This window comes from Aspergillus pseudotamarii, assembly GCF_009193445.1.
Source record: "Aspergillus pseudotamarii strain CBS 117625 unplaced genomic scaffold BDV38scaffold_3, whole genome shotgun sequence".
In the NCBI taxonomy this organism is placed as follows: domain Eukaryota; kingdom Fungi; phylum Ascomycota; class Eurotiomycetes; order Eurotiales; family Aspergillaceae; genus Aspergillus; species Aspergillus pseudotamarii.
Window position 1 is genome coordinate 696,368 of NW_022475017.1, and position 19,153 is coordinate 715,520.

Consider the following 19,153-nt stretch of genomic DNA (forward strand, 5'->3'; position numbering starts at 1 on the left):
GACCTAGATAGAGATATATAGTACTTACCTTCAGCGGGTGCGTCGTCGCGACGTACAAGGGGGCCAACTCCAAGACCGAGTAATCCACCTTTAGGCTTTTCGGATTCAGATTGCCCCTGGCCTTTATGACGTTGGGTGTCAGTCACAAACCCGTGCACTGAACATGGGTAGGGAGCAGGGAGAGAGTGCTTACCTTCGGGCGAGGCGTGGACATCTCTTTTGGAGGAACTGCCACTGCCACTGCCACTGCCACTGCTATCCCCACCAAGCCCCGCCGGTAAACCTGGTATACCACCCTTTCCCAGGGCTTTACAAAAGTTGGGCATCAGCCACAGCCTCGTTCACTGGGACCTGGGTGTGGGAAGTACTTACCGCCCGTTAGCCCACCTGTGAAGCCATCGAACGGACCTCCTTCGCCGGGAGTGTCCCCATTGCCGTTGGGGGGGTTGGATCCCACCGGTGCTGCCACGGAGAAAGAGGCCAGCCCCAAGGCCATGATAGAAACGATGGATGAGTAACGCATCTTGAAATAATTTAGACACAGGATAAGTGGTATTGATAGAGTCTTGCAAAAGGCTGGTTCCGGGATAAGAGGGAATTCCAGAAGAGGATGGTTGCTTGATGAACGGATTTCTCCGGGGCGTGGTGGAGGTACTTATAGGTTTGAATGTATGGACGGGATGAGCATGATTGAGTGGACGGATGAGTTTGACCGGCCATGGATCTGGTAGGAGTAGTCTATCGGCGTAGGATACATAGATTCCAGGGGTACAGATCATCCATGCAAGTTATCGATAGTATCGTGTAGATTTTGATAAGATCTGCCGTACCTTGCATATGGGCAAGAACCTTAATTTACAGTTCATGGTGGAGATCAATGCTTGTTCTGGTTTGTTGATATCTCACATGTGAGCGTCTCGTACTGCTATGTTGTCTACTGCACATTGCTACTCAGGGGTAGAGCTCTTATCGTACTCGGTCAATGTCTATGTCGAATGTAAACAGCATGAGTATAGCGTCACATCGTTGTTCGGAATTCACAGTGATCATCCACAGGGTTCAGAACGACAGAATGGTGTGGCCCGCGGATGAGATGTATCACATCGCTCGAATCGCGACTTTCTTGCATCACGTCATCGTATGCTTTGACACTCTTAGAAGCATTACGCGGCGGAGCATTTGTCTCGCCGGTTATATTGCAAAGATAAAGGCTTATTGCGCCATATCCATCTCAAAAGCTTAGCTCACGTGTGTACGTCATGAGGTGGAGGTTATACATCAATAAGTAAGAAACTCTGCATATTGATGAAGGCTCGCCGGCCTCTTACCTATCCAGGAGCCAATGTGTTGGCTCCACGATAGGTGATGATCGACGAATAAGTGATGATCACGATGCAAGGGATGGAGCTAAGACATGATATCTACGTACAACGTTATACGAAGTCCCACAATGAGAGTGATATCTAGTAGCCTTGCCCAGATCGGAATATTAGAGTTGATGATCGGGCATATTTTGATAGAGCCTTACATGGTGTTGGACATATGTCCGCCAGGGGTTGCGTTATTCGATGACAATAATAGACGCCCGGCGTACTCCGTAGTTATTTTGCCTCTTCTATTGACTGAACAGCCTGACGCATGCCTTGGGCACAGGACTGATAGGTAACGACGAATATTATCGCCCTAATCTTAGCTTTCTCGGTGATTTTCAAGCAGTCAATGCTCTTGGCACAAACTACGGAGTACGCATCAATGTGTTCCGTTTCACACCGTAATTCCTATTGGTGATATAGTAGTATTCTGAAGTCAAGCTCTTGGTAACTGCGGTAGCTCTTCAAGTCCTAATGAGGATCAACTGACAAGGACTACATGTCGTTATTTGATGTGTCCCAAGTGTATTTGCGGTAAACCAAAAAGTACACACACCAAAACTCCTTTTCGATGCAGCGAGTAAATATTCACACAGGTAAGAATTATATGCAATTGGAAAGTAAACCCAGCTCATTAACCTTACGTTGACTTCGCCTTCTCTCCGTTGCTCATATCCGGACGAACAAAGTAAAGAAACTTGACAAAATTCAAATATGCAAGCCCTGTATAAGTAACAGGAACATAGCACGCTCCACGTCGAATCCACCACATGGCCACACGCGCCGCCCAATCCGGCGACACAATAGCCTTACCCATCTGCGACTCAAACGCAGCAGGTACAATATGACGATAAATAATGCGCGGATCGTCGTATAGCGCACGTGCATAGGGCATAAACGCGCGCTTGGACGCCGAATACCGCTGCATCTCGGGAATACCCCATGCGGGATGGATCTCGATCTCGCTGCCGACGTACCATATCTCCGGGACTGTCTTGCTAGCACGTCCTTCCCCAGCTGCTTTCTGTTCCAGGAATAGCTCGATGAGGCGAATGGTTGAATTGCAATTGGCGTCCATTGCGTCTAAGCCCTTGGTGCCATGTGACAGTATGAGGATATCAGCGTCTTCGAGGATCGGGCCGACACGCGAGAAATCTTGGTGTGTCCAGTCTTTGCCGAAGCTTAGCTTCCGCACGTCCTTTACCCCTTCAGCTAGTAGTTGCTTTTCGATTGCGCGTCCGAATGCGCCAGATCCACCGGTGAGGACTACTCTTTTGTTTCGGACGAAGTATGCGGTGCCTGCTACCCAGTCGAAGAGTTTGACCATGGAACCCATGTACCGATCGGGGTAAACGTGGTGCAAGGCGTGGAACTCGGGGCCGACGAAAAGCCAGCTGCGGTCTTTGGGCACTGTGTCGAAGGAGATGTGGTTGGAGTCTCGGCCGCTCATGGCGATAACTACCATCGTCCTTATGAATTCGAAGGCGGATACCACGATTAGCGGCGTGGTGTCAGGGTTTCCGTAATTATCTGTGATCAAGTTGCGGGCGAGGAACCAGCCGACGACGCTTCCGAGGATCTTGCTAAGCATCTCCAATGGTAATGAGATCCAAGCATTCTGTCGTATGTATCGATTATTGAACTTCAGGGAGCGATTGTAGTAGAGATGGTGGAATTGGTGACACCAGGACAGCCATCGCAAGAACTGCCATTGCGACTTAGACCACTGGTGGAGGAGGTAATGGGCCGTATCGAAGAAAACCGAACCGGTTATATAGAGGCAGAAAAACGACACGGCAAATGAAAGCGGAGACATGATGAACTAACAATACACTTGTGTCTTACTGGTTTCATCCTTCGAGTCATTCTGGCGAGTTGATATAAATACGGATTCTGGGATAGTAGGGCAGGCATACGAAGGTGAAAGGTAGTTTCAGGGACTACTGAGACACCAGCATCGCCACGAGGCGTAGTCGATATCAGGTTACCTAACCCCATTGTGAGGCCACTGCTCTGAGACATTCCTTCTTGGCCTTCGTGACGTGATCCACTATCGGGAGACTCGAGTTTGGTTCAAGGTGGTCGCCCTGGAGTTTGGGACATATGCTAAAGGGCTTTACGTTTCGGTAGTTCTGATATGTATCTCTAGACTGTTGCTAGGATTTGATATATTTGAGGTCTATGCATCTACTCGTAAGTGACATTGATTGAAGGATATGTTGAGACATCATCACCCTACAAACGTCAACCAAGCATCTTCCTCCGCCACTAAAGCTGTACAGAAAAGTGCCAATATGAAATAGAGTTCCATTAATCTGTGACTCAACAATGGTAGCATCCAGAGGACTGTTACATGAGCATGTCCATCGTGGCAGGACAAAGGGTTTTCTTCCTTATGCCAAGTCGAACTGCAACGAGCGTTGAATGGCGGCAATCCAAAGAGCGGAGCGACACCGAGCCGGGCCTTTCTCGTAGCAGAAACCACGGTAGAGGATTTCTTTGTTACACTCTAGTCTCTCATCCCATTTGACAGCAGCCTAGCGAAGTCTAGCGCTAAGCATGCAGACAAAGGCACCAACATAGGGAGTACCCTTCATAATCCATCCAGGGGTCCAACTTCTCCACTCAGTTTACCTACTAAAGTCGGTTAGTGCACTATAGTATGAACGGAATACACATTCCATCGATAGGCGGTGATATGTACCTGACCCTGCCATGTTTGAGATTTGTCCCCATATCCAGTATCCCAGGAATTAAATCGGAACCAAACATCCATAAAACAGTTCCGATCTCCGACCGGACTTTACTGAATCAGGTAGAACCTCCAGCAGGCGTGGATCTGCAAAGCGGTTGATCGTATTTTAATCCAGTTACGGATTAGTTCATATTGGTGTCCTGCGTTGTCACAGCAGGGTTCAGAAAGCCAATGTTTTAGTGGCTTTGATCTGTTTCATATCGAGACAGTGGTTGCGGTGAACCCTATCCACAAGCACGTTTTGGATTTCTCCGTTGGGCGGAATCAGCCTTACTCCACCGAAATGCCAGGTTCTAGAATCTTTTTTTTTTTTTCTAGTGTCATTGCGTGATCTTGGGTTAATTTGGGCATTGCACGTCAATTGTTAGAGCGCTAAGATACACACAGGAATTGACCGAGGTATAACATGTCCTCAACCAACAGCCAGGGTAAGGGGTTATCTGAAATTAACCCTCGGGATTAGATCTGAGAAATCTCGGCGGCTCCTTTTTCACAACCCACGAAGCGAAAAACCAGTGGAATCCAGGGGTGGAATAGTATGGCCCACAAAACGCTTAAATGTGGAGCCAAGCTTAAAAATAAGTCTGTTCGACGGGAAGCCGTTCGGCCTATCAGAGACTCAACTCTTTTCTTCAGCCCTAAACATCTCGTGGCGGTGCATACGAATACGAATGTGGATTGGACAAGGGCGACTTACCTACGAGCAAGATTTCTCTTCAGTAGGGGGGTGGCTGTGATGTGACGAACATATATATGACGATGTGAAGGTTGTGATAGTAATGGTAAGATGGATAAGGGGGTCGACGATGTAGGAACTGTGGGTATCCATTACTCAATCTGCGTTACATAGCGCCTTTAAAGGGCGAGGGGGTGGGATTGAAGGATCCATAATACGAAGCCTTATAGCTTCTGAATGTCGATGACAAAAGTCGGCATGGTGCAGGATCGCTTTCCTGGGAGGAATGGCCAGAGGATCGATTCAATGGCTGCCTATAATGACAGGGAGTACTTTTTTGGTTTTTTAGGACTCTTAGACTAGCAGATGTTACATTTCGATTTTATCTGCTTTTTGCTGTCTATTCTCTCTTTCTTCGCATGTATGTAGCGTGGCTAGGGCTCGTCTGTGCGCAAGCTACCGGTACGCGAGAAAGTACGAGTACGAGATGATGTCGTTGTTGGTCATAACGTGGATGCTATAACCAGGACTAGTGAATGTAGAGCATTGAGTACGCTTTTAGAGGTATGGTGCGCAAGGCTTCCATATTTTCCAGCTCTGACAAATGCCACCACTGTATGGATGAGAAGGTCTTTCATTGTTCGCTACCCTGCCATTATCCACTTCAGCGCGTGGGGAATAGATTGAACCCTGCGCGATTGGATGGTTGATTTGCCGAATAATGCCAGCCACTGATCGATTTAGGTGGTTGTCGCAGCATGCCAAACCACGCAGTATTTCTCTTCTAAATCTATCTAGCCAAAGGTTACATATGCATAGCCATGTCACATTTCAATTGATCTCGTTCCCAGGCAGCACTGGCGCTTCCTACATGTTCATGAATATGTTTTGGCTCTATTTGTGCTGAGATCCATCCCGTGAGATTGACAGTCCTCTGAAGAACCAACAAGATATGTGCTAAGTTTATCGGTGTTTAAACCAGACCAGTGCTGCCATTTAGCCCTGCCTCTCCCTAATATGGTAGCTCTTCAGTTTAAGGAACGGATCAAATGCCTTTGGTCCTAGGGTGTATCCCATGCCTGAGTTCTTCCACCCGGTCCACGCCAGATCCTGTATGTGGTGTTTAGTTACTTGGCGAGCGCAGGTGTGAAGTGAAGTTATACTCACAGGGTTCGGATAATCGCAGCGGTTGATAAACACCGTTCCTGCTTCCAACAGCTTGAGGAGCTTTTCGCCAGCCGCAAGATCTTGAGTCCACACACTCGCAGTTAAGCCGTAGTTGCTGTCGTTCATCAATTGCACGGCTTCCTCGTCCGAGGATACTCGCATAATAGGGAGCACTGGTCCAAATGTTTCCTCTTTCATGACGATCATATCGTGGTTCACTTGTGTTAAGATCGTAGGCACCACGTAGTTACCCTCCTCTGGGGGGCTAGTAAAGGTCGGGTTAGGAGGCGTAGCATTGACGGCACCCTTAGCCAAGGCATCTTGAATCTGGGAATTAACCGACTTCTGAGCGGAGCGTGAGATGACCGGGCCGACGTTTACCGTCTTGTCCGCTGGATCTCCAAGTTTATATCTGCAACTTCGTCAGCGCCAAATATCCACATTTGGTCTGTGGGGTGGTAGATACTGACTGGGCCAGCTCCTTTTGTACCTCAGCCACGAAAGCATCATGGATGTCGGTGTGCACATATACCCGCTCTACGGCGCAGCAGCTTTGACCTGCATTGAACACGGCACCATCCACCAGTTGCTCCGCAACATATCGCAGATCTGCGTCCGATCTCACGTAGGCAGGGTCGTTTCCACCCAGCTCTAGGTTGACAGGGATGAAGCGGCTCGCGGTCGCTTCGCGTATCAACCGCCCACCTTGTGTTGAGCCAGTGAAGGTAACCATATTGATGTCTGGAATATTCACTAACTCTTTCAAGGTGTCTGTACTCCCTGAATGTATGACCTGCAGGACAGCTGACGGGAGTCCAGCTTCGTCAAATATCTCTTTGATGCGGTCGCCAACCAACGGGGTCTGTGGCGACGGTTTCAATATAACCGAGTTTCCGGCGAGCAAGGCAGGGATTAAGGAGTTCACTATGATCAAATAAGGGAACTACAAGATCAGCATCGATAGGGTCAATGATTTGAAAAGAGTCGGGCCGTCACTCACATTCCACGCAAAGATAATAAGAGTCGGTCCGATAGGTTCCTTTTCAATCCATCGTTTGAAGCCAGCTTCCGGCCGTCCTGGTAATGGCTGGAGAGCATCCTCCGCAATCGCCAAAAGGTAATCAGCGCGCTTTTGCATCGTTTCTACCTCCTTGGCGCCAAAGGAAATTGGCCGACCCATCTGAAGGGTCAATTCCTCTCCGAGGGTCTGCTTGCGTTCTTGAATCAGTGCCAGCGCTTTGGTCACGATCTCCTTTCGCTGCCCAAAGGGCATGTTCGAGAAAGTGAGAAAGGCTTTGGCCGCCGCCCGACAAATATTCTCGGCTTCTGGGATGGTGGTTTCATCTCGCTCGCAGACGACCTTGTTCGTTGATGGGGAAATGGTGCTGATCTTTTGTGCCATTTTTTTTTGTGCTTTTCCTTCGTTCGATGCACGGTTGACAATTATGGTTAGTCAATTATTGGTTCGGTCCCAAAGCCTGGTATGAAAAGATCCAAGTTGAAGTAAAGAAATGTAGCCCTAAGATGGAGTGCCTCCGAAGTAAGTACCCCTGGGCGAGTATTGTCCAGCTGTCCCGTATTTGGATCTGTACATATTCCACTCTTGATGCGAGAAGCATATCTAAAAACAAAAACACTCTCAAAGGGGCGCGCTTCGACGTTGTGACAGGTATCTCTACTAGGGAGCGCAAGAGCCAGTAAGCAGCAAAACCGCGCTGGGTCTGTGGGGCCTCGGGCCTCAATGTGATTTGGGAAGTATCCCACCACAACCACCGTATCTCATACCAGAAGCGCGCGGAAAAAGCAACCAGATCAGACTTTCGCTATTGTGGGGCTGACCTGACTGTCGAAAATCATAATGAGCTACTCCCAGTCTAGGGTTTGATACTCGAAACAGCGTGCACAACCAGTAATGAATGATTCCGCTGAGCTAGCCCATCGGATGCATGCTTGAGCATTAGAGCTGGTGGCAACTATGTCTAAGATTAGTAGATACCGTGTGCGCGCGGTAGAGAGGATATATAATTTAGCTGCCGCGACTCCTCTAGGCGCGTCTGAATGTGTTGGCAAACAAATGATCCGTCAGGCGCCCTTCTCGATTTAAAGCACAAGAAAGTGCCAAAGGTCATACTAAGCCATCGAAAGAAGTGGACATCAAACCAAAGTCTACAGTCAACGACTACTCCACAGGAAGCCACAGCATACCAACGACGATGCCGGGAAGATTGAGTAACAAGAATGCCATCATTACCGGTGCTGCCGGGTAAGTTCGAGGTCTAGGGTTTTTTTTTCTAAAGGTGCCAAAGAAAAGGAAATGTTTCTGACTCGACCAAAAAATAAACAAAATAGTGGAATTGGACTTGAAACAGCAATCCTTTTCCTCCGCGAAGGTGCCTCGGTTTTGATGGCCGACGTGAATTCCGCAGCACTCGACAGGGCCTTATCGAAAGCCAAAGAGGTGGTACCGGGCCACGTTGGTCGAATTGAAGCCAAGGTCGTGGATGTCTCGGCAGAGGCAGATATCCAAGCAGTGGTCCAGCACCTTGATAGTTGGGGCGGGGTGGATGTGATGTTCAACAATGCTGGAATTCAGCATCTTAAAGATGGAGATGCTGAAGAATGTTCAGACCCTATTTGGGATTTGACTATGAACATTAATGTAAAGGGTGTGTGGTATGGGTCCAAGCATGCCGTTCGCAGTCTCCGAAGACATGGTAAGAAAACAGGCAGTATCATAAATACAGCGAGTATGGTCGCCCTTGTAGGCGCGGCCACGCCGCAGGTGGCCTATACGGCTAGTAAGGGAACAGTGCTTGCGTTAACCCGTGAGCTCGCTATTGTTCATGCGCGCGAGGGGTACCGTTTCAACTCTCTGTGTCCTGGCCCTCTCAAGTAAGTCACATTCCAGACCATATCGGTATGCACCCGCGTCCTAACCTTGCCAATAGTACGCCGATGTTGCAAGATTTCTTGGGTGATGACAAGGCCAAGCGTTTTAGGCGGGAGGTACATTTTCCAACCGGTCGGTTTGGCGAGGCGATTGAACAAGCCCAGGCAGTGGTCTTCCTTGCAAGTGATGAGAGCAGTTTTGTCAATGCAGCAGATTTCGTTGTCGATGGCGGCATGACCAAGGCATATGTGACGCCGGAGGGGCCCTCGACTGTAGGACCCAAGAACCTAGGTCAATGAGCAGGGAAAGACTGAACAGGAACAGATAGAAATAAGGCGCTGAGTTGGATGCTAGTATGATGGGAACGCACTATGTAGATGATATACATAATTGTTATGCGAATGAGATCCAGATTTCTGCTGTTTGCATCGCCTTCGATAGCTCCCACGGCCCAGTCTCGGCCCCCGACCACATATGCTCCAGGATATCACGGGTTCTTACAATATTTCCCAGTCCGATCGTGTCCGACATAGTATTCAGTCGAATCCGAATTTTATCCTGCTGTTGCCGACACGTCACGCAAGAACCCACGACCGCGATTGGCCAACAGAGGCTCGTGTTTATTTGCCTAGTAGGCGGAAGTTGATCTAGATATAACATTGCTTTAGTAACCGCCCCCTGGATTGTAGTAGCATGTATGCCTTGTGCATCGTGACCGGCTGTGTCCAATATGGTATAGAGATACAGAAGTGTAGCCTGTTGATATATATGACCAGCAAGGGCCACTTCATATCGTGCGGACTGGTGTGGCTCCCACTGTGTAATCTCCGAGTGGATGGTTGCATATGTCGTTACTTGATCAGCTACAACGTTGTTTCTACCGCGTCCTAACCACGTCCGACGCAAATCAAATATGCGCGGTACAAACAGGAGCAGTCCCAACCAACACCCACACAGACTGCCGAGATATCCCGACGTAGCTAATGCCTGCCCCTCTTGCAGCAATTCGGCGCATAATAGAAACTGTGGAGTAAATTGTGCATCAATAGATATGAGGCTGGTGGTGGCTGTGTATACATAGTATTCCAGCAGAAAGTTCCTCAGCTCGTTGGGTATAGCTATGTCGCGCCGAGTGAGAACGCGCGGCACAAGAGACCTGGCGGCTAGGAGATGGTCGAACACAGTTCCATTCGTGTCCCCACGGGCGGTCTACAAGCGTCAGCACAATCATGGGTTCTCTTCGGCTTCAAGCTTTACCCACCTCTGTAAAACACATAATCAACACACTGACTGTGAGTGACAATAGATCCACTTGTGTTGGGGCAACGACATTGTTAATTGCCATTCGCAATGATCTCAAAGATTTGTTATAAAGCCTTATAGCCTCAGTATGAGGCGAATCCGAGCCTCTTATTGCTCGGTGAGCAGAGCTCTGGCATAGGATTGATTCCAAAATAAGATCGCTATACAAGGCTAGTGGTACAAGTTGGACGATGAATGGATTAGATATACTGGCTCCATTAGCCATGCTGTTTGCTGTCGTTTGAATATAGTATCCAAAAAGCTCGAAGCGGGCAGGATCAAGTTGGGGCATGAATGTCGGTCGCGACAGCAATGGTTCATGCAATTGGGCGGCTAGCGAAGGCGTTGAAGGCCTTACAGCTGTCTCTTGGACTCTATGCGGCTCTCTATGATCAACATTTGCTTCATCCAGCATCAAGTCGTCATTAGCTGCTGTGGTATCGTCGGATGGGTTAACGTGATATTCTTGACTTTCAGGCGAGCTCCGGGCAGTCACCGTCGACGGCGGTCGAGAACTGCCTCCAGACCTTGTAGGTGCATCTTCCCCAGTCCTCATTTTAGGTGTAGCCGGTGTAGTATCGTCAGACAGACCATCTGCAACATGCTGTGTTGCCGCTGATGATCCAGATGCCTTGCGGCTTTCTTCCATGTCCGCCGACTGCCACCGACAGCGGAGCTTATTGCGAATACAGCCACAGCAATCGGGTTTCCCTTCGTCGCATTTCTTTTTACGTGCCCGACACGTCAAACACCCTGTCTTTACACGGAGCAGAGGCCTCCTTCTCCATCTACTCTCTTTTGACACCATGGCGGGTAGTAGTTGGTTGAGGTTTGCAGTAATCCGGAGTTCCAGACTTGACTTCACTTTGCGGGGTATTTTTGCTTCCCGTGTTGTCAAAAATACGGCGCTAACGTAAGAACTGTTATAGGAACTTAGATCCTCCTTTATTTATCCTTCATTTCCCCGAAGTTTCCAAATTGCTCAATATGTCATGTAAAATCTATACATGCAGGAATAAGATGCTCACGAGCATAATTCTTGACTGTATTTCTATCGCTTGTATGCCAGTTAAAGGTGACATACGGGGTAGACGTGAGACATACATCCTACTGACCATACTACACCTGATATATATTTTGAAATAGACACCATATGTGACATTCTCTTACCTTCCCAAGAAGCAAAGAGTTAACAAGAAAAAAGGCAAAGGAACTATATAATGAAAAGGAATATAAGCTAAGGATGAGGTGATTTATAATTTTAACAAAAAACTAGCATTACTCGTGAAACACCGTGCACCTAATTTCTGACCAGTATAAATCATGTGCACTTAGACAATCACCAGCCCTTCCATGGAATCCAGGCATCACGTACAATGTCATTTTCATCGACCACATAATATACGTGAAAAGCTGCCGCAGTGATGCAAACATGTTGACAATATAGTGATACCCTTTGTCCTACCCGAAAGACATCCTGAATGTTTTGTGTGGCCCCAGACACAGACTCGTCATTCAAAGCAAGACCAAGAATGCCATGCTCTTGAGACAAGCGAACCACGTGCCAGTCAGGATACTCAACAACTAGACCAAAGCCTGGAATGGAACTGGTTTCTCGGGACAGGGCTATGGCACCGGCGTTGACGAGAGCTTCGTTGCGCTCAGGATAAAGGCTACACACATCGGCCAAAATGCGCACTGCTTGGTCGGTCCGGCTCACCAAACCGGTGCATACTTGCTGAAGGTCAAGGGCAGCAAAATTACCTAACAGAATGTATCAATTGATGTAAAAGCCTTGCAGGTATCAGGAGAACATACCTGCATGTAATTCTATGAGACACCCTTTGGGAATTTTGTTTTTGATGGCTTGAATCGCATGAGCAGTAGGCGTTGATCCGATGGATAGAACAAACGAGCGTTCACTCGATGGAACCATCTGTGAAGCAGCTAGGACACCTTCCAGCTTAGACTGGAGGACTGCATCAACCGACCCACGGTCACGACATCCATATGAATGACCTGCATGGCAATAGAATCCATGAATAGATACTGCGAAGGAGCTCTCAGAGCGTTCGATAAGATGGCGTAGACGTGGGGAACTGTTGATAACACCAGCGCGATGAGAACCAACATCAACCTTGATGAAGACATCCCAAGCCCCAATTCCTGGATTCTCCACAGCGAACCGTTCTAAGAGTTCTACATGTTGCTCGTTATCGATCATAAGTAGGATCTTGACTGATCGTCCGAGGTTTACAAGACGTGGAAGGACACTGTCGGTGATGGGCAGTCCGTAAAGACACTGGAAGTAGTGAGCTCGCCAATTCAGCTCTACAGCTCGGCACATACAGGATCCTCACCTCGTCTAAGACTCCTTCTGTAACTAATGGTAAAGCTCCTTCGATTTCACAAACTGTCGATGCAACGATCTTTCGGTGTTTACCGCCATCTAGCATCATTCGCGTTACTTCAATACTCTGTTCAATAGGTGTCATCTATGAGTCCTTGTACCCTGGATGTAATGCTTTTACTGACCTTGAGCGTTTTAACGTGTGGCCGAAATGAGATGCCAAGCTGCGAGACATCGTTGAGTAGGCGTTTGACGTTGCTCTCTATGATAGGACGACTTAACACAAAGGCGGGTGTCGGTAGGCTGGAAATAGGTTTATTCACATAGGTCCCGTGGGTTTGAAGTGATATATCCATTGGGAACTCAAGTATGATACGCAATGTTGCCGGTTGTGATAGTCAGGATGTGAAACTCTGCTTAAAAAAAATCGATGTTTCCCGCCCAAATTTGCTGGGCGGCGGTGAAGAGGAAATCAACACAAAAACAGAAACACGAAAGTGGAAAAGGCTTTAGACTAAACCTACTGAAGCCTAATGGAGCAGTGATAATGTTGTCAATCTGATGGCGGATAGGGAAGATAGCAGCGCGGTAATCTGGCGTGCCAGGATGGACCAATGAGAAGTCATAGCGCGCTGATGATCTATATTGGTCGATGTAGACTCAATTTGACATCACACGCTCTCTAGTATCCACTTCGTTGCCACGCCCAGTTCCAAGATGGCTCTCATCTTCCTATCTCTTCAATATCTGGGGAAATCTAAATTACGTCTAGTTGTGCGGGGTAAGTACTGATCATGGTGATAGCACGTAGATTGCAGAGGGCTAGGGGAATGCCAGCAGCCAGGTGCATGATAAACTTAAATATAGGTATATATCGATCCAGAACGCGCCCTGTCTGGATCCTTTGTAAGATACAATATGCTACATTGACATTACATGTCCAAGCAGCTGCTCCTAGTCAGGCAAAAATATTTAGCCAGTCTCCACTATCATAATACTAAAGGTTGAAACCATGGATGCTGGGGATAAGACCCACCAAGAGATCGAGATGGGAGACTACCTATCCGATCATCACACAAGTAAGTAGAATATGGTCGAATGTCTAAACAACATATAATAACAAGTCAGTCATAGCTGCTGATGAGTTCTATGAATTACGGAAGAACTTCTCCCTCCTGTCCGTGATTGGAATGGGCTTCTCGCTCGCAAATTCCTGGTTTGGTATATCTACGGCCTTAGCCACTGGGATTAAATCGGGAGGTCCCGTGCAAGTTGTTTATGGTCTCATTATTATCACATTTGTTTGTGGATGTATCGCAGCCTCCCTTGCTGAGTTGTCCTCCGCGATGCCTAACGCCGGAGGTCAGTACTACTGGACAGGTCAGCTCGCAAATCCAAGATATGCTCGCTTCTTGTCGTACGTCACTGGTTGGATCGCTTGGATCGGCTCGCTCTTCACCTGCGCAAGTATCGCCCTCGGTGTCGGAGGGCTCTGTATGGGTTGCATCCAGCTAGCCCATCCCAACCTGTGAGTGATGCCCGTGACAGCTTGGAGACGCAATAACACGTACTAAGCATGTGTACAGCGAAATACAGCCTTGGATGGTCTTTGTAAGCTATCAGGTAATTAATGTCAGCTGTGCAGTATTCAATATGTACAGTCGGACTCTGCCTCATGTGACCCAGGGTACCCTCTGGACATCAATTATATCGTTTGCGGTCATATTAATTACAGTGCCTGCAAAGTCACCGTCACACCAACCATCCACGTTTGTATTTACGGAGTTCATCAACGAGACAGGGTGGTCTAGTGATGGAATAGCATTCATTGTCGGGCTTATTAATTCAAACTGGGCATTCAATGGCCTAGATTGCGCGACTCACATGGCCGAAGAGGTCCTCCACCCAGAGAAAGTCGTTCCCATTGCCATCATGGCTACAGTAGCGATCGGCTTTGTCACTGCTTGGCCGTTTAGTATTGCCATGATGTATAGTATGAACGACTTTGATTCTATCGCAGCGACTGTGACAGGAGTTCCAGTTCTCGAACTGTTTCTTCAAGCGCTTGATAATAAGGCTGGTGCGATCGTTCTCACATCGCTGATTATTCTCACCGGGTGCGGGTGCTTAATCGCCTCTCACACATGGCAGGCCCGCCTGTGCTGGTCCTTCGCACGAGACAACGGGCTTCCCGGGTCGAGGTACCTTTCCCAAGTTCATCCAACTCTACTGGTGCCGGTCTGGAGTCATTTGGTTAGCACTCTGATTGTTAGTATTCTCGGGTGCCTATATCTGGGTTCATACACTGCATTCAACAGCATGGTCACTGCCGCTGTGGTTCTCCTATACGCTTCGTACAGTAGCCCAGTAATCTGTCTCTTGGTCAAAGGACGGTCTAGTATTCGACATGGGCCATTTTGGCAGGGGGTGATTGGACACTGTTGCAATTACGTTTTACTCGCTTGGCTGCTGTTTAGTCTTGTGGTGAGTGTGCCTTTCACCTTTATTCCATACACTCCTCTGCTCCTCTTTCTTTTCCCTTTTTCTTCTTTCCGTCTTGCCTTCTTCCATTTTCAATATCCTTTCTCTCTCTCGTTTTCACCCCCTGTCTCCCTCTTGTATGTGTTCTAAATAGACTAACATAGTACAGATGTATTCATTCCCCCCTGCTTACCCCGTTACAGCGAACAATATGAACTACGTGTGCGTCGTATATTTCGTCACATTCATTATTATCCTCGCGTGGTGGATGTTGCACGCTAGGAAGAATTTCACATTGCATTAATCACCATGCGCAGTCTTTTCCGCAGACTTTCCCACATTAGATGATATGAATGTAAACATGGTATCACCGCAAAAATGTACATGTTAACTTGAGTTCATTGGCATTTTAGCAAGCGCTTATCGAATTTGCGAAGACTGCGTTGTCATTGATGCTGCTATACCTCTAAAGACCAAAAGAATGCACCACGCAAATATTAGCGTGATAGGTACGAAGTACGTAGGATGAGCTGCCAAAACTACATCCGCCAATGATTTACGCCTAAGCAACCTGATCTTTTAAGCCACCAGCTTGTGAATAGACAAGGAAGGGTATGTATCTATTCAGTGATGGTAGGTTACGTTAAGATATCTTCTAACGGTGGATGGTGATGGAATTATCTTCCGAGTATTATATACGATTCAAGTCATATACCACCTCGTTGAAAATATCCCACCTGGTTTGCGCCAAGATGCTATGCAAAAAAGCCGGTTATCGAATATAAACAAGCAGCCAGGTTTATACAGGACCACAGGTAAATGCACCATGAACCTTGCCGGTCCGGTAATTATTCCTCTGTTGATATTATTGTCAGTACATGCGCGACACTCCACATTCCAAAGAGGTATGGGTTAACTTACTATATCCTCGATACTGGAATATAGACCACAGACCAACACAGCCACACCAAAAATAAAAACTAACATGTTGACGACACTGCGAAGTAGGTTCTCCTTGGAGTACCACTTTCCCTTCCGGAGGAACATGAACCACATGACTGGAGGCAGGTAGAAAGAGAACCCAGATGTGAAAAGCGATGAGACGATAGATAACAAGTCTGAGAAAAAAGGGATGGCTTCGGCAATGACCCATGCGATTACCGTAATAACGGTGATAAGGGTAAGCCATGTAATCCAACCTCCGGTTGTATTAATATATCTCGTGACGCTGTTGACATATATCCGTTGATGGATTAAGCGACCCGCGACGATGGTGTTGATGGCGCCCGAAATAAAAATAACAGGAAGTGCTATGCCAAATGCAATCTTGCTAACTAGCGGGCCGGCCGATAGAAGCGCGGGGGACTCGACGTCTGGTCCGACGAAGGCATAGATGGTTGCACCTGTAATGGTGTAGATGGCTATTTGAAGGAGGCCGAGAGCCCAGATGGACTTCTTGTAGTCTTTGGGGGTATGCATTTCGTCCATGAAGGAGAACTGGGTGGTGGCAAAGGAGTAGGCAAACACAATGTTGCTAATGGCTATGAAACCTTCGGCAAAGGTCGGGTCTCCTTGAGAGAGCGGGGACCAGTTCACTGCTGACAGTCCACCTGGTGCATCCGACGATCTGATTCCTGTCGCTATAATAGTAATACCGATTGCGGCCAAGATGGACGCGAAATCGACATATCCAAGCCAGGCCATATCGGCAAAGGACGAGGGAATTGAGAGCAATAGAAGGATGATGGCAGATACGCCACCAAACAGAAGAGAGCATATATCGCTTCCTGTGATGTGACGGAAGGCAATGGTGCCAGTTAAGCAGTGCGATGCTGTTACAAAAACGGTTGACAGGACGAGCATGACTGTGAGTACTTCATATCCAAAACGTCCTGCCATCAAAGTCCCAACATCCCCATAATGGCGTATGGATGGGTGGGCTAATTTCACTTCACCAATAATATACGACGTGTATATCGCAAGCATACCAATTGCAACCGTGCAGATCACGCCCGCGACCATCCCAAGGGTAGCAAATGCTGAGGGGAGGGATAGGGCACCCAATGCAATCGCTTCAATGATCAATAGGACGGTGAGCTGTACCCATCCCACCCGATGGTATTTTATTTCACCAGCTTCGATGATCTGTTGTTCCGCATCATTGACTTCCTTGGTAATTTTGCCATGAGAAAATGAAGCTTCAGAGGTGGGAGAGTCCGGCCACTCGAACTTTTCCTTGTGTGTGCCTGTGCGGTCCGCCGCATGTCCTGTGACAGCGTCTGTTATCTCGTCCTGGTTCCTCATGCTGTCAAGACTTGTTTGAACGTTGGATACATGGGAAAGAAAAAGAAGGAATTGCACATAAATTGCAACCCAACAGATCAGAATTCAAAGCACCGACGGACGAGTCGCTATTTGACGGTAGCATTGAATTACCACGCTCAAACCAGGACACAGTCACACGGAGACCTCCGAGACAGTTGCATTTTTGGTATCAAATACCGTGCCCCCTCCGCCGTATGCAAGAAGTCCCTTGCATTGGTAGCATTGGCCTCGATTGATGACTGGAGGCCTTCGAAATGACGTATCAGACTCCGGAGATCCACGATATTTGAGCTCATCCTCCGCATCCGGGGTTCGTTCCAACGCCTTAATCAGCGCGGTTCGTCATCTGATTGGTTTCCGACTGGATATGATTGCGGACCGACCCACCATTCTAACCTGACCTGACTTAGTGTGCATTCGTCCATTATCCGCGCCTGCAACCGGCCTGGCTCGAGATCTGGTGCACTGAAACACTTTCATGGGAAGCTTGAATTTCACAAAAGCTCGTGGTAGATATGAATTCTACTGTCATCCTCTTCTGCATTTTTTGGGTTAAGCTCGCCACCCCTTGCTGAATCTATGCAGCCACAGTAGCCCGAGGCATGCTAGCCCGAGTCACCGACACAATGTGCTAGTATTACAACTATACCAATGCGGGTTGTACTCTGTACTAGAATTGCCTACGGTGCGCGCCCGTGCGGATGCTGACCCTATCGTACCCGACCCGCCGCGGCTAGTGAACCCCCAATCTGCATCCGCACTGCGGTGAGTTCCGCGCGGATTTGCAACGATAAGCTGTGATAAACAAGGTTCATATCTTCCACCAATGTCAACAGTAACTAACGATGGCTATTAACCACGTTACCAATTCGAGATAAAGTTTCCTGTCGTGCGAGGTGGTATCCAGAACCTCCAGGGTTTCAATGCGGGGAAGGAGTTTCAGCGTAAGCTAAAACGGGTCCAAGAATCTTGTCTTCGCGTATCAAGTCAGCTAAACCGGATTACCCAGCTTACGCACTCTCTCTATCCCACGACAGAATAACATGGATCATTATCAACAAAGTAGGGTCAGATAAGAGCGATCATTACCTTATCAGAATGAAAAGCTGACGGCGACACGTATCTCCCAACTCTATGTCTGAACTTTGACACCGCGCGGCTGGGACTAGCTTCAGTCTGCCACGTTCACCCCAACCCCTTACGTATACTCCATAAACACCGACTTTTTGGCAACAGACTTCTTGATCAGATCTAACTACATGCGTGACCTCGGTGATCTATGCCCCTTACTTCCGCGCTACACGTGGTCAAACAAAGCTCAGCACGCTCTGCCATCAAGCCCCTTGCATTGATGATACGAGAGTATGGTTCTCGATAGCCATTAAAGCTTGTTCCTCGTATCTATTTTAGAACTTCTATCAATTCTTCGCAGCGAATTGTGCTTCCATTCTAGAGGCCCCATGCCGCTAGTCACCACCAAACTAACTGGAGTGACTGAGATAAACGTGCCTTTTGCGGGCCAGTACCGCGCCGCTTGGCATACCGCCTCAGTGTGGATTCCTTTGTGGTATTCGTTGAGCTTCCCGGGGACTGAGGCTTCAGCAAGAAACTGCATCCATCGATCGAGTCGTGGTATTCACTTTTGGTGCTAGACCATCTTGAGAGGAGAATATATAAGGCCGGGTCAAATAGGCCGGCCACAGCTGTGGGATAATCTAGCCAATTAAGAAGTACGGCCTGTCAAAGTATGTCAGCTTCCTAGGATGAGGGCTTAAATTGCCTACGGACGAACATTGATGTATCTATATGCTACTCTGAGGGGCTCTTATGATGCCGG

General features: G+C 48.0%; 8 protein-coding genes across 8 annotated transcripts; 2 read left to right on the forward strand and 6 right to left on the reverse strand.

Moving 5' to 3' along the window:
- Positions 1–105: 105 nt before the first annotated feature.
- On the reverse strand, positions 106–523 carry BDV38DRAFT_277798 (uncharacterized protein; the record flags this gene model as incomplete). The annotated part of the gene is made up of 3 exons (XM_032058568.1): positions 106–116; positions 194–307; positions 373–523. The coding sequence occupies 3 exons, from the start codon at positions 521–523 to the stop codon at positions 106–108; spliced, it is 276 nt and encodes a 91-aa protein (XP_031919052.1).
- Positions 524–1,855: 1,332 nt separating this feature from the next.
- BDV38DRAFT_293466 (uncharacterized protein) lies at positions 1,856–3,186 on the reverse strand (the record flags this gene model as incomplete). The annotated part of the gene is made up of 1 exon (XM_032062256.1): positions 1,856–3,186. One exon carries the CDS (start codon positions 3,184–3,186, stop codon positions 2,011–2,013), a length of 1,176 nt encoding a protein of 391 aa, XP_031919053.1. The 3' UTR covers positions 1,856–2,010.
- Positions 3,187–5,797: 2,611 nt separating this feature from the next.
- On the reverse strand, positions 5,798–7,537 carry BDV38DRAFT_293469 (aldehyde dehydrogenase family protein; the record flags this gene model as incomplete). The annotated part of the gene is made up of 3 exons (XM_032062257.1): positions 6,969–7,537; positions 6,439–6,911; positions 5,798–6,380 (listed from the first exon to the last, which is right to left on the reverse strand). The coding sequence occupies exons 1-3, from the start codon at positions 7,368–7,370 to the stop codon at positions 5,798–5,800; spliced, it is 1,458 nt and encodes a 485-aa protein (XP_031919054.1). The 5' UTR covers positions 7,371–7,537.
- A 644-nt stretch (positions 7,538–8,181) lies between these two features.
- BDV38DRAFT_277801 (short-chain dehydrogenase) lies at positions 8,182–9,157 on the forward strand (the record flags this gene model as incomplete). Its single annotated transcript, XM_032058569.1, has 3 exons — positions 8,182–8,231; positions 8,318–8,860; positions 8,917–9,157. 3 exons carry the CDS (start codon positions 8,182–8,184, stop codon positions 9,155–9,157), a joined length of 834 nt encoding a protein of 277 aa, XP_031919055.1.
- A 94-nt stretch (positions 9,158–9,251) lies between these two features.
- Positions 9,252–10,968, reverse strand: BDV38DRAFT_293471 (Zn(II)2Cys6 transcription factor; the record flags this gene model as incomplete). The annotated part of the gene is made up of 3 exons (XM_032062258.1): positions 9,252–10,067; positions 10,120–10,532; positions 10,632–10,968. 3 exons carry the CDS (start codon positions 10,966–10,968, stop codon positions 9,252–9,254), a joined length of 1,566 nt encoding a protein of 521 aa, XP_031919056.1.
- Positions 10,969–11,499: 531 nt separating this feature from the next.
- BDV38DRAFT_277803 (D-serine ammonia-lyase DSD1) lies at positions 11,500–12,866 on the reverse strand (the record flags this gene model as incomplete). Its single annotated transcript, XM_032058570.1, has 4 exons — positions 11,500–11,924; positions 11,979–12,462; positions 12,521–12,637; positions 12,696–12,866. 4 exons carry the CDS (start codon positions 12,864–12,866, stop codon positions 11,500–11,502), a joined length of 1,197 nt encoding a protein of 398 aa, XP_031919057.1.
- A 656-nt stretch (positions 12,867–13,522) lies between these two features.
- BDV38DRAFT_293472 (amino acid/polyamine transporter I) lies at positions 13,523–15,295 on the forward strand (the record flags this gene model as incomplete). The annotated part of the gene is made up of 4 exons (XM_032062259.1): positions 13,523–13,589; positions 13,645–14,038; positions 14,097–14,994; positions 15,161–15,295. 4 exons carry the CDS (start codon positions 13,523–13,525, stop codon positions 15,293–15,295), a joined length of 1,494 nt encoding a protein of 497 aa, XP_031919058.1.
- Positions 15,296–15,790: 495 nt separating this feature from the next.
- On the reverse strand, positions 15,791–17,295 carry BDV38DRAFT_293473 (transmembrane amino acid transporter protein-domain-containing protein; the record flags this gene model as incomplete). Its single annotated transcript, XM_032062260.1, has 2 exons — positions 15,791–15,847; positions 15,913–17,295. 2 exons carry the CDS (start codon positions 17,293–17,295, stop codon positions 15,791–15,793), a joined length of 1,440 nt encoding a protein of 479 aa, XP_031919059.1.
- Positions 17,296–19,153: the final 1,858 nt, after the last annotated feature.